Below are 16623 nucleotides of genomic sequence, written 5' to 3'. Positions count from 1 at the left end.
TAAAAAAAAACTGGCATGGGTATGGCATTTTTGTTGATTTTGGCTAGTTAAATCAGCAGCTCACGTATTAATTCGTACTTAAGGGAGCTACCATTTGATTTTTAGGGGGGGGGGGACAAATGGTAGCTCCCTAATATTAGCCACTTACGCTAGTTAATCAGCTCGACACTTCTTAACTTTACATAATCCTACAAGTAGGTATGTTTCGTAGAAGTGTCAAAAAGGAATGTGACGTGTCAATCTATAACCTCTCTGCTCACATAAATCTTAGCAGAGAATACACTTTGTATACTGTACAACCGGTAAAATGTTGCAATTGTCTACGTTTGGCGGTATTTCGCGGTCAATATCCGATCGTTGGTTCCCTTTTGATGAAAACTACATTCGTGGCATTCAAAATATATCAAAAAATCAAACATCCAAACTGAATTTCAAACTACTTTGTGATTGGTATATAAGGAATGAATTTGTTGAACTTAGCAAAAATTCGTCTCTCTAGCTTTACTCTCAATGGACATATCAACATACCAAGTTTAAGAAAGTTAACTAACAACACAACATATTTTGTTAATATGCATTTGTGAAAACTGAACAAGATAAAGCCGCACAAAAGAAAAATGTCACTTTTGGTTACAATAATAACAGCGATTTTAGTTCTGATATAGTACTTTCCAGAAAAACAACTAGTATAGGTCACCGTAGGATCTTCAACAATTAGCATATCCCATACCATATAGTAAGCTATGAAAGTTCCATACATGACAAAAGATGAAACAATTCAAAAGAGAAAACCAACGGCCATTTTATGTCAAAAACAATAAACAAAAAAACAATTATGACAAACAGAAACCAACGACAATCAGCAACTGTGAACATCAGTTGGAAAGGGCTTGGTTCATCAGATCAGCAAGTAAAATAAACAGCTAAACAGTAACTGACAGATAGTTCAAAAATAATGTCAACTAAAAATATAAATTATGATTTCAAAGACTAAAATATCAATCAGTAAACAATCAGACAGATTTAGTGTAAGGATGTCACAAACAATCTGAGATAAACACGACCTTGTGCAATTACAAAATATAAGTATCAACAAGTTGTAGGACTAGAAGTGTTATTAACTGTATAAGTAGAGTTATGCTTTAATTTACCAAAAAAAAAAAGCAATCTTAGTACCGATAAAGATCTTACTTTAATGTTAAATTGAAGACCCTTTGTTAATTGAATTATTAAATGAAAATAACACTTTATTAATTTTTTTGTGTATCCGAAGCAATCTCCTGGATTTACCTTCATCAGGGACGATCAAACCCAAACATTTAAAAGCCAAGGATCAATAAGTTTACATGTATCGTATCTAAGATTCCGGGCTCTATATAGCACCGTTAAAAATAGGATGTTTTATCTCGTTAGTAATAAGGTTTTCCAGGCATTTTTGAATAACTACATATCTCTGTTTTCATATTGGCATACATAAATAAGCTTATAAAAGTTCCAGGCTTATATTTGTCACGCCAGACGACGATTTATCTGTGGCGTTGGATCAACAAACAGCTGGAAGGCCAAATTAAATCAAAGGCTTAACCTTTTCAGTTTTGCACTATGTATGTTTAATACTGAAAAAATTGAAACAATCAAGTATTTAAATGATATATGCATATAATTTTGAAAATTTCAAACCGAGAGTTCTGAGCTGTATGATTATTGTGCAAAGTTGCTATGGTTTAAAGATATAAGCAGTCAATTTGGTTTTAAATATTGATGGAACACACAATTTATTTCATTTAGCTATTTTGAATTTTTTTCTTTTTTCTTCTCTGACATACTAGGCTTGCTGTAAGTCATGTTGTGTATGATATTGTAGTATTTTGAAGGTTGAAGCACGCACTATGTTTGGTCTTTTGTTATACTGACATTTATAAATTTTATCTTTGTTGTACAAGTTTATTTTAGTGTTACTGTCAAATTGTGTGATTCTTTGTTACATTTGTATATAACTTATCAAGACTAGAGATGTTTTAGATCAAGTTATTTAATCTGGGCTTATGTTTAGCGTACTAACCCTTAAATTTTGCGAACACTTGGGTTGAAGGAGACTTTTGAAACTGAAATCTTTATCGTGTACGCTCGGCCATTTGTGAAGACAACAACGTATGAGAGCTTCAATAACCAAATGTACCTGAGAAAAACAAACAAAACTGTCTACGGTTTAGAAAAACATACTAAAAATGCCAGGTATAATTATAATTTCACACGCCACACGCGCGTTTGGTCTAGATAACTCTTATCAGTGGGGATTGAATCAAAACAATTGGAAGGCCAAATCAATTATGAACACTTTCTGAGGTCTAGTTTTAGTACAATCAAGTAAATTAAAAACTGGTTATTCCTTGTTAAATAGTATCATTTAACGCGTGCATGTATATTATTTTAGTCCAATATTTGTTTTATAATATGTTACAGTTGCAACATTATCTGAGCAGCCTGGGAATACATTGTCTATATTCTGATAATCATTAAACTAAATCACACGGAAAAACTAATGTACTTAGCTTTTGCATGTTTACTTTCATTGCAATTGTTGACATCATTAGTCGCAGTAGACCATATATAACTGTTGTATGATTTATGATTCAACAATCCGTCTATCTTTTTTATTTGTTATCTTTTGTTTTATCTTTTTTTAAATAAGGTGATGTGGTATGATTGCCAATGAGACAACTATGCAACCAAGTTCAAATGAAGTAGATGTAAGCAATTTTGTCAACTTTATTTTTTGTTATGTTGTCAATTATGACTTATCGTCGCCGTCATGTACAATCATTCTCAAATTGCAGTTAATCTACATTCTGCAGACAAAAATTGTTCGTAAAATTTGTTTTGGCGTATTACACTATAAGCCTGTCATCTCTGAATTTATTTTTGAATTCGCCTGCCTCTTGTAGTCAAGAACAACCATTATATATAGATTATTCAGAATAGAAAATATCTTTTCATTAATATTTACTTTATCGTCACATTTGATGAAACTCTGAAACTGAGTTCATTGTTAGATAGAAGTTCTATTCTAAATGATACTAGTACTACATATATGGTAATCACTCCGTCCTTCCTTTTTTTGTGTTAATGATGTGTCTAATTACTTATACGTAGTTCTCTAATGTAAAAAGATACTAGCACGATAATTATACCCCGCCGATTAGCAACGGGAGCTTTAAGTGTAACCCTTGACCGTCCGTCCTTCCGTCCGTCCGTCTTTCTGTCCGTCTGTCTTTTCGATGGTCCTTCCGTTCATTCCAGTCTTATTTTCACATATTATAAGCAAGGTTGAGAGGGGGCATTCGTGTCATCCGACACATTCTTCTTTTATTAATAATGCATTAAAAGTATAACATGAGTTATGAAAAAAATATTAAACAGTACGAACATACCACAACAATACCCGACTCCTCCGGAAAAAAACCACAAGACGTTTAAACAAAGACAAACAACAACAACAAACAAACACACGGTTCAAATCGCCTGACTTGATACAGACACACATTTTGTTGCGCTTATTACGATTTTTAATCAGTAAGTTAATAATCTGGTCTCCCCACGCTAGCAGCATAATACCAACTTCACCTGCATATGGGATGTACATTTCCCAACTCATTCGTTACTCAAGAGCTTGCAGCTGCTTCTCAGACTATAAAACGTCTCCAGTGTCTGAGCCGAAAGTTGATGAACCAGAGGTATGTCAAGGAACGTCTCATAATTTTTCTAAAAAAGTTCATCGGAAGATACCAAGACCTTGTTGATAAATATTCAGTATCAACTTCACAAAAATACATGATGGTCTTGAAGTATAGATTTAAGGTACTGATGATGTTTATCATCTTAATAACGTATTATAGTGTTCTCTTTATTTGTCCTTGTATTATTTTAACCTTTACTGTTTAGTCCTTTTTTTGGTAAAATCATTCTGGCGTGGCTCGGTATATATACATCCCGCCATTGTGTTAATGTGCTATGGTCATTTGTTTTGTATTCTTGTCTTTCATTTTTGCTTATGTGCTTTGTCTATATGAGTGTCTACATGCCATTTAGTTTTTCTTTGTTGACATATAGTTATTGTTTAAGTGATTAAGATAATAACACAATGCTGACTGATGTACCCTAATTTCTGACATTATTACCTATTATGTCTTTTTGTTTTGCTTACACATTGTTGTCAATATAATTATTTTTTTCGCGACTGTCATACAAGTGAGAGGTTTAGCTAGCTTTAAAACCAGGTATAATCCACCATTTTCTACATTAGGTAATGCCTGTACCAAGTCAGGAATATGACGGTTGTTTTCCATTCGTTTAATGTGTTTGAGCTTTTGATTTTGCCATTTGTTAAGGGACTTTCCAATTTGAATTTTCCTTGGAGTTCGGTATTTTTGTTATTCTACTTCTTTCATAGACCTTGTACATTATGATTAATAGACAATTTTATTTTTTTGCATAATCCATGTAATAAAGGAAGACACTAACCTCATATCTTAATGAAGTAATATAATTGGTAAAATAAGAAGGGAAACTATATAAACGTTGATAATAAATTATAAGATATTTAAAAGTCAATAAAACAAATAATTTGAAATAAATTAATAAGATACTAAAACATGAAATTAACTCTAAACTTATAATATCAATTTACGAGGGCAAGACGCGTTTTTTGAAAAACCATCATCGGGTACGAGCGTTCAAATTAAGAAAGTGATGTTAAACGAATGAAAACAGTAAACAAAAAGAGCAAAATCTGAAGGGGACTTCTGCCTGAGGAAGTTACAACGTCGGTTTAAGTGCGATATTAAATATCATGAACTGGAAATAGAGTAAGAGAATGGGTTTCGTTAATCACAGTATTTTCAGTATTTTTATTCTGTTAAAAATCAGAAAAGAATAACGTTTTCATACAACTAATCTAAAAATCGTTTTTATGAGAAAAATATGTTTGCAATATATTTTCTCAAGTAGTTTATAGAACATGTAGAAATGATCATTCTATTTTTGTAATGCCCTTTGCTATGATATAAGTAAATTTTCCTTTCTGAACAGTCTTCGAATATATAATAGAAAGTTTCATTGTCTTCTGTTCTGACTACAATCAATAAAAGCATCATATAATCTTTCTAAGATGATTCCGAGCATTGATTAGATATTGTCACCCATACCCTTTGTTTAGAAACGTATACTATTTCAGCATTTAGTTTAACCATCGTTTTGGCCACTAACAAACTTTGCGCATTTTTAGCAGTACAATTTGTCAGCTGTTTGGGTGAGCATGCCATGAGATTGAACGATGCTGCACGTTTTGAAGACTTACTCAGACTTGTTCTTTCCTAAAAGTCACAAGTTAAACTCCTTGACCAGTAGCTGTTTCCTGGCTGTATGTGAATTGATTAATGTCTTCGGTTGACAGAGTCATGTTTGTGAATAATTCCAAATTATTATTATTATCGTAAGAAGTTCTATTATTCTTTTATGTTCCTGCTTTATAATTTTTGTTGTGCAAACCCAATGGCATGGAAGTAATATTTAAAAGGAATAACAACGACTAATTAGCATTTTTTTTCTGCTACGAAATCTATAGGTAATGTTCCTTGATTTAAAATAGTATACATATCCTTTGAGCCCTTTTCGGACTTTTCCAGGCATGAAAAACTTCATCCCAGAATTTGTTTTTGATTTTTTAATAATTCCAAAATAAGCCAACTCTGTAAAATTTATATTTTGGGTGGAGGTAAATAATTGGATCCATTTGGATTTTGACTGAAATAATCTTCTTACCCAAGTAAGTTTTAACCCTTGTATAAAATGTCTCAAATTAATAATTTTTAGGCCCCCTCTGAAGTATTCTTGGCATAGAAGATCCCGCTTTATCTTGTCAGGCTTATCATCCCAAATGAATGAATAAATTTTACTATTAAGTTGACGTATCATATTATCATCTGGACCTGGGATTGACAGGAACAGATGATTTAATTTTGATATAATTAGTGACTTTATAATTGTTATTTTACCAAACGGGGTAAGTGACTGTTTTGAACATTTTTGTAATATTTGTTCTATTTTTTGTATTCAAGGAGCATAGTTTAGATTTAACATTCTATCTAAATCAACACAGAAAGTGATACCTAATAATTTGAATGTACTGAAACCCCATTTCAGTCCCCACTTCACACATATTTTGTCTTGACTATGTCTTTTACTACCTATCCATGTAACGTTTGTTTTGTCTAAATTAATTTTCAGTCCTGATATCTCAGCATAGATTTGTTAATATACGGAGAGATGCATCCACTGAGGAAGGCGACCCATCTAAAATAAGTGATGTGTCGTGTGCATATTGAGACAAGATATACTCTGAATCATCTATCGTAATACCCTTTATCTCATCACTACTCCTTACTAAAATGCCTAATATTTCAGCATATATAACTTCTACCTTCAAAAAGAAATTGAATGATGTAAAAAAAACTTGAAAAACGGACGAGAATTGTTTACACTACAGCAGTTAAACATGGAAAATTGTATTTATTTTTGCATATTTTTGCTTTTTACCGTTCGTTTTAAACTGATCTAAAAGTATTTTCCGATTGAAAGCGGATCCCGAGTAAAACAGGTAATACCGACGAAGCGATCAGGTTTCACATGATGTTTAACAAAAAAATGAAGACAAATGAAGACATAGATTTTTTTACTGTTGAAATGTGCAAAGTTTATCGAGATTTAAAAAAGGATATTTACTTTCAAGTATTTTAAATTTATGTATATGTAATAAATGTCATTGATTACATTATTGAAACTGGACAACTAAAATCGGGATAAGTTCGTAAATATCTATTTTAAAAAATGTTTTAATCCAGTTAATATAACACGCTACAGCAAAAATAAAAACAAACAGACAAAATGAGCTTGACCCTATCTGCCTAACCGCATATTCATTTATACGAATTAGTTTAAAGAATCGAAACGTTTGTGAATATTTTAATTGACTGGTATACACGCGTGACTTGGATTATTCATATTTAATAAAAGGGGGTCCAAACATATTTGTTGTACAATCATATTCTTAAATTTTTAAGAAATGGCGTCTTAACTGTCTGTAAATATTAAAATTGAAAACGATCCACCCATGTTCTCAAGTTTTTAAGATCGAAATAAACAGAAATAGGAAAATTAGACTAAAATCAACATTGAACGAATTACTCTATTCGACAGCGTACATCAGCGGAATGTAACGAGTGGACTATTCGGGTTACCTCGCACGTATATACGACAACAACTTGTCTGTTCGTAATTTTCCGTGAACACGAAAACGACCGAAAAGTGTCAGTGATTTGATCGATCACATGCGGAGAATCAACTACCATTCCATATCGTAAAATGATTAACGAGTAATCGAAAGATAGGCGGTAACGCAGATGAAACCTTTGAACTGGCGTTGTTGTTCTTCCTTTCAATATTACTTCCAAGGCAAACCAAAGTAAGATGGATTTCATCTCCAAACTTCTTCGAACGTTATTGTACTAAATCACCTGTTTTATATGGAAATTTAACATGGCTATCCACCTTCTGTTACCAGATCTTTAAAATGGATTTCTCTGTGTATTTTTTAGCAATAGTATAAGCTTGCATGACTTTATATATATAAATTTTGTATTCATTACCATCCAATAAATGTCATTAATTGTTAGAGCATTAGGATCGAATGCAACATCCTTAATGAATGTTACATCATCGGTTAAAATCGAATCTAGACGGTATTTAAGCATCTCTTTCCTGCGATAAGTAACCAATGCTGATTTATTTATAACTTTGAGAAGAACACTGCTTTTTACTTTATTTTTGGAATGAATCATTTCGAATATATATTATAAATATCGATCATTACTTTTTACTACATGTACAGCTACGCTAACTGTGATAAAACAAACAAAAGAAATGTTTAGATTAGGTTATGATGAATGTTATATTGCAACAAATAAACTAATTCAATAGACCCCTTGGGAAGATACAGAGCATGTTTTGAGCCAATTGGCATAGTTGATTTACAAGGAAACAATGTTTAAGAAAAATAATGAATTTGTTGTCATATTTCCCATTGTTAGAAATGATGGCGGTTAAGTTAGAATGTTAGGTTTGAATGTTGATTAGTTCATTAAATGACGTTCTTAAAGAGGACTACGAATGCATTATTTAATCAAAGTATATTGATACTTCATATTTTTTTACATCCTTTTCTTTACATTTTTGTCCACATTTCTATTCAAATAAACGCTAGATAGCAAGATTGAGTATCTGTTGGGTGATAACATCATAATAGTATAATTATTAATTACAAATAATAAATTTTGCGCAATAGTTTATAGCTTTTTATTTCTGATAAGATTTATTTTTTACTAGTAATATTTGATTGAGGTATTTCTTAATATTGCTCTTATGTTGTACTATTAGCAATAGGGGTCAAGTATAAAAGTACCCCCCCCCCCCTAAAAAAAAAAAAAAAAAAAAGTTACAGGCCAAATTTAGTTCTGATTGACCTAGTGGTTTCAGTGGACATTTTTTAAAGGACTACAAAGGAAATACATCGTGTGATGGTAATACATATGGCTTTTCTATGATGCACATTTTTATATATTTATTGTTATACTCGTGAGATGTTTCAGTTGAAATAAAGTTTGTTAGTGTATAATATTATATAAAGGACTGACATTTTACAAAGCTAACAGACACTTCTCATACGTTTGTCTTAAATATCATGACTGTTATCAGTGACAGTTAAAATCTTACTCATCATCATCATAGTACAAGTAGTAGTCTTCTTCTTCTTGTCGTTGTCGTTCTTCTTCTTGTTGTCGTTGTCGTTCTTCTTCTTGTTCTTCTTCTTGTCGTCGTTGGTCTTCTTCTTCTTCTTCTTGTCGTTGTCGTTCTGCTTCTTCTTCGTCGTCTTGTTGTTGTTGTCGTCGTTGGTCTTCTTCTTCTTGTTCTTCTTCTTCTTGTCGTCGTTGTTCTTCTTCGTCTTTTTCTTGTTGTCGTCTTTGTTCTTCTTCGTCTTCTTCTTGTTGTCGTCTTCGATCTTCTTCTTCGTCGTCGTCTTCTTGTTGTCGTCGTCTTCGATCTTCTTCTTCTTCTTCTTCTAGTTGTCGTCGTTCTTCTTCTTCGTCTTCTTCTTGTTGTCGTCGTTCTTCTTCGTCGTCGTCTTCTTGTTGTCGTCGTCGTTCTTCTTCTTCTTCTTCTTCTTCTTGCCGTCGTAGTTCGTCTTCTTCGTCTTCTTCTTGTTGTCGACGTCGTTCTTCTTCTTCGTCTTCTTCTTGCTGTCGTCGCTGGTCTTCTTCTTCTTCTTGTCGTTGTCGTCGTCGTTCTGCTTCTTCTTCTTCTTGATATTGTTGTTGTTTTTGCTGTTCTTCTTCTTTTGAATTTAAAGGGAAAAAATTTGTAAGACATTGTTTATTTGATTATTTTGTACGTTCATTTGTATTGTATAGTAGTGAGTATTTTTACGTTGATAATAATTACCAAGATCCCAATCCATTCGTGCTGGTATTAGTTTTAAATACTAATTTTGAATCAAAAGTCACTGCTGATTAACCTACATTCAATCGATATTTTCAATTCATGATAATGAAATTTAGTATAGAATATTTCTAAAACAAGGATATATTCTTTTATATGATTTCATTGGTGAAACCCATGTCTACACTTAGACGTCCAATCGTGTTATATTTGTAGTTGAACCCGACTAAACGCAACCCCTATGGAAAGATGAGTTTGTTAGGCGAGAACAGACGTTCGTTTAAAATACTACGATATCCCCTGTAAAATTTCATTGATAAAATGATTCATATAAGCCAGTTTCCCAGTTTTAAGCCGGTTTTGGTTGAACCACGTTTCGCCTAAACACATGATGATCCATAGAGTACTTATGAATTCAAGGATTTCACAACAGTACTCTTTTGCAATAACGAAAGCAATTATGCAAAAAAAAGATGCTGGTTGAATAATTTTTATGATTAATATATATTAAAATAAGATTAATTGCGAATTAGACAACTTTCCTCAAAAAGACAAAAGGACAAAAATGTAAGCAACATCAGGTCACAATACAGCTTTCAACAATGTGCAAAACTTATACCGTACAGTAAGTTATAAAAGGCCGTGGTTAACAAAATGTGAAACAATATAAAAGACAAAACTTATCCATTAACCTTCATTTAAAGAAAACGTTTTAGGTATAATGTAGACTATGTTGTCGCTGTTGTACATGTAGTTGTACTTTAAACACAGTTTGTGAGTTGAGCATCAACTTATTTGTCACTCAAATATCACGGTGTGATCATGTAGTTCCGCTGCAGGATGGATTCATTAATAATATTCGCTAGTCTTGTTTTTGACCTTTTGTCAGATATTCGGAACCCTCTGGTTTTATCCATGAAGTGTCATTAGAATGTTGTCCGCTAGCTCGGTCCGTGTATATTTGCGGCCATTCGTTTTTCATTTTGAAATATCAAAAACAAAAAACAAAAAACGAGAGTGTTTTCATTTTTCGTTTTTGATTTCTCAAAAACCAAAACGAAAAACAAAAGTGTTTTCATTTTTCATTTTTGATTTCTCTAAAACCAAAAGGGAAAGCGAAAGTGTTTTCATTTTTTGTTTTTGATTTCTCTAAAACCAAAATGAAAATCCAAAGTGTTTCCGTTTTTCGTTTTTGATTTCACTAAACAATAATTTTGTATTTAATTTTAATTATTTCTCGTTTTATAATGTACAATGTTTTCCTTTCTTGTTTCACAGTCATTGATAGTAAATAATGCCAATGTAAACACCCCGGTGTTCTTTCAACATAATGTAGACAAAATAGACCGCCTGACTTATGAATTGAACTACGGTGATAAATGAATCAAAGCCTTTCAAATTACCTTGTTTATATCTTTAATAAAAAATAAATTATTATATTTAAATATCAAACGAATCATAAATTGAAATTGTACAATACAATATAATATAAAGATGGTACAAATAAATAGATTGATTACAACATCACATTAACAAGGGAGGTTACTACTTTTAAAACCTTATAAGAAAACTACCCGGGTCGTTAAAGTATACATGCACAGTCACTGTGGTTATCAGATCTTAAATCGAAGATAATGTCGACGGATGCAAAAGACTATCAATCTGAAAAATAAGGGTCCGTGATCTTTACTTTTAAATTTAGAAAGGTTGATCTCAGATGATTAGAATTCATAACCAAGGTACATTTTACGAACATTCAGGACGATAATGTGTTTTGTTTTATCAGTTGATTGAAAAACAAATTTAAGCAATTTCACAATTCAAACCGGGATAAGCATTCAACCAGTTTGCCATTCGGAGCCTACTCGGTATTGGTTTTGCTTATTTTTGAAAGCTATATGGTGACCTTAACTAGAGCCTGGGTGTGGATGGGGGTTTACGGAATAGAGAATAGTGGGAAAAAAATATAAATAATAGAGACAATGGACCAAAAAATAAAAAAAATAGAATAATGAGGTGTTAAAATATAAAAAGAATATAATATTTGGCAAAAAGTATAAAGAAAGAAACATGATAAAGAATAGAGAAAAATGGCCTGAAACACTGATTAAAGAATAGAGAAAATGGAATAGAATATCAAAGAATACAGAAATGAAGAAATACGCATCCAGACCATCATACTAGTTGCCTAAACCAACGCTATTTTGTCTCCGGTAGAATGTTATTGGTTTTCATACGTTTTCTTTTTATTTCTTTGCCTATCAATTAAGACATGAGCTTTCATAATTTGCCTGCGTATTACATTATAAAAAAAACTAAGCCGAACATCACTCTGGATTTTTTCTCAAGTAGACCTCAGCTACCCACCCTACCACACCATTACCGAAAAGTTAATAAACAAAATCTACGGCAATACTTTTGTCCGTACTAGGTGCAAAGGGAAGCTGGGTACCTGAGGTCTTCTGGAGAAAAAATCCAGGGTGTAGGATAAAGCAAAACATTGTAATCCACATAGCCAAGTGTGTGGCTGTTGTTTTCAGGGTATGAATGGTTCTTTTCCTCGTTGAAGACCCTCCAGCTACTTTCAAGATGAAGAACAGAAATAAAAGCCCTGTTCATTGATAATTTGTATTTTTTCTATGTATTGTGTGCGATTTTGTCCCATGTACATCTCTTTATTTTCTATTTTAGGGCCTAAACACGGCTCAATGCAAGTTTAGCCCTTCAATATTAAATGTCATATGTTACATTATTGTTTCGGATAAGAATGAATTTGGTACCTATTAAAACGTTTAAACCCGCTGCATTTGTTTGCACCTGTACTAAGTCAGGAACCTGATGTTCAGTAGTTGCCGTTTGTTGATGTGGTTCATAAGTGTTCTCGTTTCTTGTTTATTATATAGATTATACCGTTGCATAGTTTTCCCGTTTGAATGGTTTTGCACTGGTCATTTTGGGGCCCTTTGTAGCTTGCTGTTCGGTGTTAGCCAAGGCTCTGTGTTGAAGATCGTACTTTGACCTACAATGGTTTTTCTTTTAGAAATTGTGACTTGGATGGAGAAATGTCTCATTGGCACTCATACCACATCTTCTTATATCTATATATGGTCTTTTTAAGTGAATTGGGAGATTGGGATTTCTAGCTTTAATCCCACCCATGTGATTTACAGAAAAGAGAGCTAGTTTTGTATTCTTTAATATACTGTAACAGTTTAATTTTCCATGAAAAAAGGATAGTTTTTTCTATGTCCGGTAGCATCGTATCATATCTGGACATCGGCTGTTGTCTGCTCTTTGGTCGGGTTGTTGTCTCTTTGACGTATTCCCCATTTCCATTGTCAATTTAATTATCGGTATGCATGTAAAATTGCCAAACCATACACGACCGTTCATTAGTCATCGTAGATCTATTCCAAGTCTTAATAAGTCTACACAAAGCAGAAAAGGAACTTTTACAACAAGGAATATTACACAACTGAAGCCATAGTCATAAAGATCAATTGACTGATTGGTGTTCCTTTAACGTCGCCGCAGAACATAAAATTATTACCTGATCTTCATTCTCAACATCTTCAATCTCTATTGTTCCCAAGGAAGCAACCATTTGATTCTCTGGGGTGGGGCAGGGATTTGTACCCGAAGTCAATATTTTTTTTTAACCCAGACTGAAAAACATGCCTTTATCCATGGCCACACACAAACACAATAATATTTTCAAGATTTATTAAAAAAATATTTTGTTTACACTTTTATATTTTTATGTTGTTTTGAAATATTAAATTGACTTGAATTTATACGAATTTACTAAATATACATGTTTATACCAAGCCAAGTCCGTTTATATCTTGTTTCTCGCCTGACTATACAAAAGGCCAGGAGAGCTTTGGCCATCATTTGTCGTCTTTGATAGATATGGTTGACTGATAAGCTGTCTATATAAAGTAATGGGACAATGGCATGAAGACATCACCAAATCACCATATACAATACACAAAAAGACACCTAGAGCTTACCATATGGTCTTCAACTACCCACCAACAGGCAGTAAGCTCTGGTTGACCTTAAACACAAATCCAAGGGCACAGCAAAATGAGAAAATATCCAATTAAAACTGGGTGACCTGGGAAGAAAACATTGGAACTTTCCTAAGAAATACAAATTTCACCCCCCCCCCCTTTCCCCCCTCAACATTTTAATAAGGAGATGTGGTATGATTGCCAATGTGACAACTATCCCCCCTTCAACAATGAGAAAAAAAAACAATAGGGTATAGTCGGCTATGAAAGGCTCTGACATGAAAAATATGAAACAGTTCAGTTGAGAAAAAACGGCCTAATTTATAACACAATAAAACGAAAAACAAATATGACAGACATCAACAAACGACAACCATTGAACTACAGGTTCCTAATTTGGGACAGGCACATACAGTATGTGGCGGGGTTAAACATGCAAGTGAGCGCTCAACCCTCCCGTTAACCTGGGACGAGTTTTGTTACAGAACAACATAAGAACAAACTATAAAAATCAGGGTAAACTGAATTAATCCTTTAAATAAACTTATTTTAAAAGGTTACCAATTGAAAACTGCAAATAGATCTTTGAATATTGTTTTTATTGGTATAAATATTAATTTTGTTATCAGTCACTGTAACTTAAAATTTTACTACATATTATTGTTATACACATCAAGGTTCTACAATCTGTTGATACCTATGATTTGGCATTGCACAAGGTCATGTCTTTTTCTGACTGTTAATGAACTAATTACACTAAATCCATTGGATGTTGGATGCGTACTGATTGATATTTTAGTCTTAGATACATGATTTTTGTATTAGTTGTTATTGGCTTTAAACTTGCTGTCAGTACTGCGATTACTCTCAGATCTGTACTTTGTGTCCTTTTTTGTTTGTTAAGGATGTATAAATACCCTGCCACGTCCTGTCTGTGTTTTTGTTAGATGTTTTTTTCTGTTTTGTATCGATCTGATATGTTAAGCCCTTTTCAACTGATTTTTATAGTTTGTTCTTATGTTGTTCTATAACAAAACTCGTCCCAGGTTAAAGGGAGGGTTGAGCGCTCACTTGCATGTTTAACCCCGCCACATACTGTATGTGCCTGTCCCAAATTAGGAGCCTGTAGTTCAATGGTTGTCGTTTGTTGATGTCTGTCATATTTGTTTTTCGTTTTATTGTGTTTTAAATTAGGCCGTTTTTTCTCAACTGAACTGTTTCATATTTTTCATGTCAGAGCCTTTCATAGCCGACTATACCCTACTGGTTTTTTTCTCATTGTTGAAGGTGGAACGGTTGCCTATATATAATTGCTTACATCCACTTCATTTGAACTTTGGGGATAGTTGTCACATTGGCAATCATACCACATCCCCTTATTAAAATGTTGAGTGGGGAAGGGGGGGGGGGGAGGGGTGAAATTTGTATTTCTTAGGAAAGTTCCAATGTTTTCTTCCCAGATCACCCAGTTTTAATTGGATATTTTCTCATTTTGCTGTGCCCTTGGATTTGTGTTTAAGGCCAACCAGAGCTTACTGCCTGTTGGTGGGTAGTTGACGACCATATGGTAAGCTCTAGGTGTCTTTTTGTGTATTGTATATGGTGATTTGGTGATGTCTTCATGCCATTGTCCCATTACTTTATATAGACAGCTTATCAGTCAACCATATCTATCAAAGACGACAAATGATGGCCAAAGCTCTCCTGGCCTTTTGTATAGTCAGGCGAGAAACAAGATATAAACGGACTTGGCTTGGTATAAACATGTATATTTAGTAAATTTGTATAAATTCAAGTCAAATTAATATTTCAAAACAACATAAAAATATAAAAGTGTAAACAAAATATTTTTTTAATAAATCTTGAAAATATTATTGTGTTTGTGTGTGGCCATGGATAAAGGCATGTTTTTCAGTCTGAGTTAAAAAAAATTATTGCCCCACCCCAGAGAATCAAATGGTTGCTTCCTTGGGAACAATAGAGATTGAAGATGTTGAGAATAAAGATCAGGTAATAATTTTATGTTCTGCGGCGACGTTAAAGGAACACCAATCAGTCAATCGATCTTTATGACTATGGCTTCAGTTGTGTTATATTCCTTTTTGTAAAAGTTCCTTTTCTGCTTTGTGTAGACTTATTAAGACTTGGAATAGATCTACGATGACTAATGAACGGTCGTGTATGCATGGTTTGGCAATTTTACATACCTACCGATAATTAAATTGACAATGGAAATGGGGAAAATGTCAAAGAGACAACAACCCGACCAAAGAGCAGACAACAGCCGATGTCCAGATACGATACGACGCTACCGGACATAGAAAAAACTGTCCTTTTTTCATGGAAAATTAAACTGTTACAGTATATTAAAGAATACAAAACTAGCTCTCTTTTCTGTAAATCACATGGGTGAGATTAAAGCTAGAAATCCCAATCTCCCAATTCACTCAAAAAAAAACATATATAGATATAAGAAGATGTGGTATGAGTGCCAATGAGACATTTCTCCATCCAAGTCACAATTTCTAAAAGAAAAACCATTGTAGGTCAAAGTACGATCTTCAACACGGAGCCTTGGCTCACACCGAACAGCAAGCTACAAAGGGCCCCAAAATGACCAGTGCAAAACCATTAAAACGGGAAAACTATGCAACGGTATAATCTATATAATAAACAAGAAACGAGAACACTTATGAACCACATCAACAAACGGCAACTACTGAACATCAGGTTCCTGACTTAGAACACGTGCAAACAAATGCAGCGGGTTTAAACGTTTTAATAGGTACCAAATTCACTCTTATCCGAAACAATAATGTAACATATGACATTTAATATTGAAGGGCTAAACTTGCATTGAGCCGTGTGTAGGCCCTAAAATAGAAAATAAAGAGATGTACATGGGACAAAATCGCACACAATACATAGAAAAAATACAAATTATCGATGAACAGGGCTATTATTCCTGTTCTTTATCTTGAAAATAGCTGGAGGGTCTTCAACGAGGAAAAGAACCATTCATACCCTGAAAACAACAGCCACACACTTGGCTATGTGG

The 16623-nt window shown here is 33.2% G+C and overlaps 1 protein-coding gene across 2 annotated transcripts in view; it reads right to left on the bottom strand.

Moving 5' to 3' along the window:
- Positions 1-16623, bottom strand: part of LOC127717619 (uncharacterized) — a 54977-nt gene that overhangs the window by 24212 nt on the left and 14142 nt on the right. Inside the window, exon 4 of one of the 2 annotated variants that reach the window (XM_052223338.1) lies at positions 4528-9445. The exons of the other annotated variant lie outside the window; for it this stretch is intronic. Within the exon in view, the coding sequence (XP_052079298.1) occupies positions 8823-9445 (623 nt within the window). The 3' untranslated portion in view covers positions 4528-8822. Of the gene's footprint in view, positions 1-4527; positions 9446-16623 lie in introns of those variants that run through there. 2 annotated transcript variants of the gene reach the window in all.

Source organism: Mytilus californianus, unplaced genomic scaffold (genome assembly GCF_021869535.1).
Source record: "Mytilus californianus isolate M0D057914Y unplaced genomic scaffold, xbMytCali1.0.p SCAF_10, whole genome shotgun sequence".
In the NCBI taxonomy this organism is placed as follows: Eukaryota; Metazoa; Mollusca; class Bivalvia; order Mytilida; family Mytilidae; genus Mytilus; species Mytilus californianus.
Note: the sequence above shows the minus strand (reverse complement) of the source record. Positions and strands in the feature narration are given on the sequence as shown.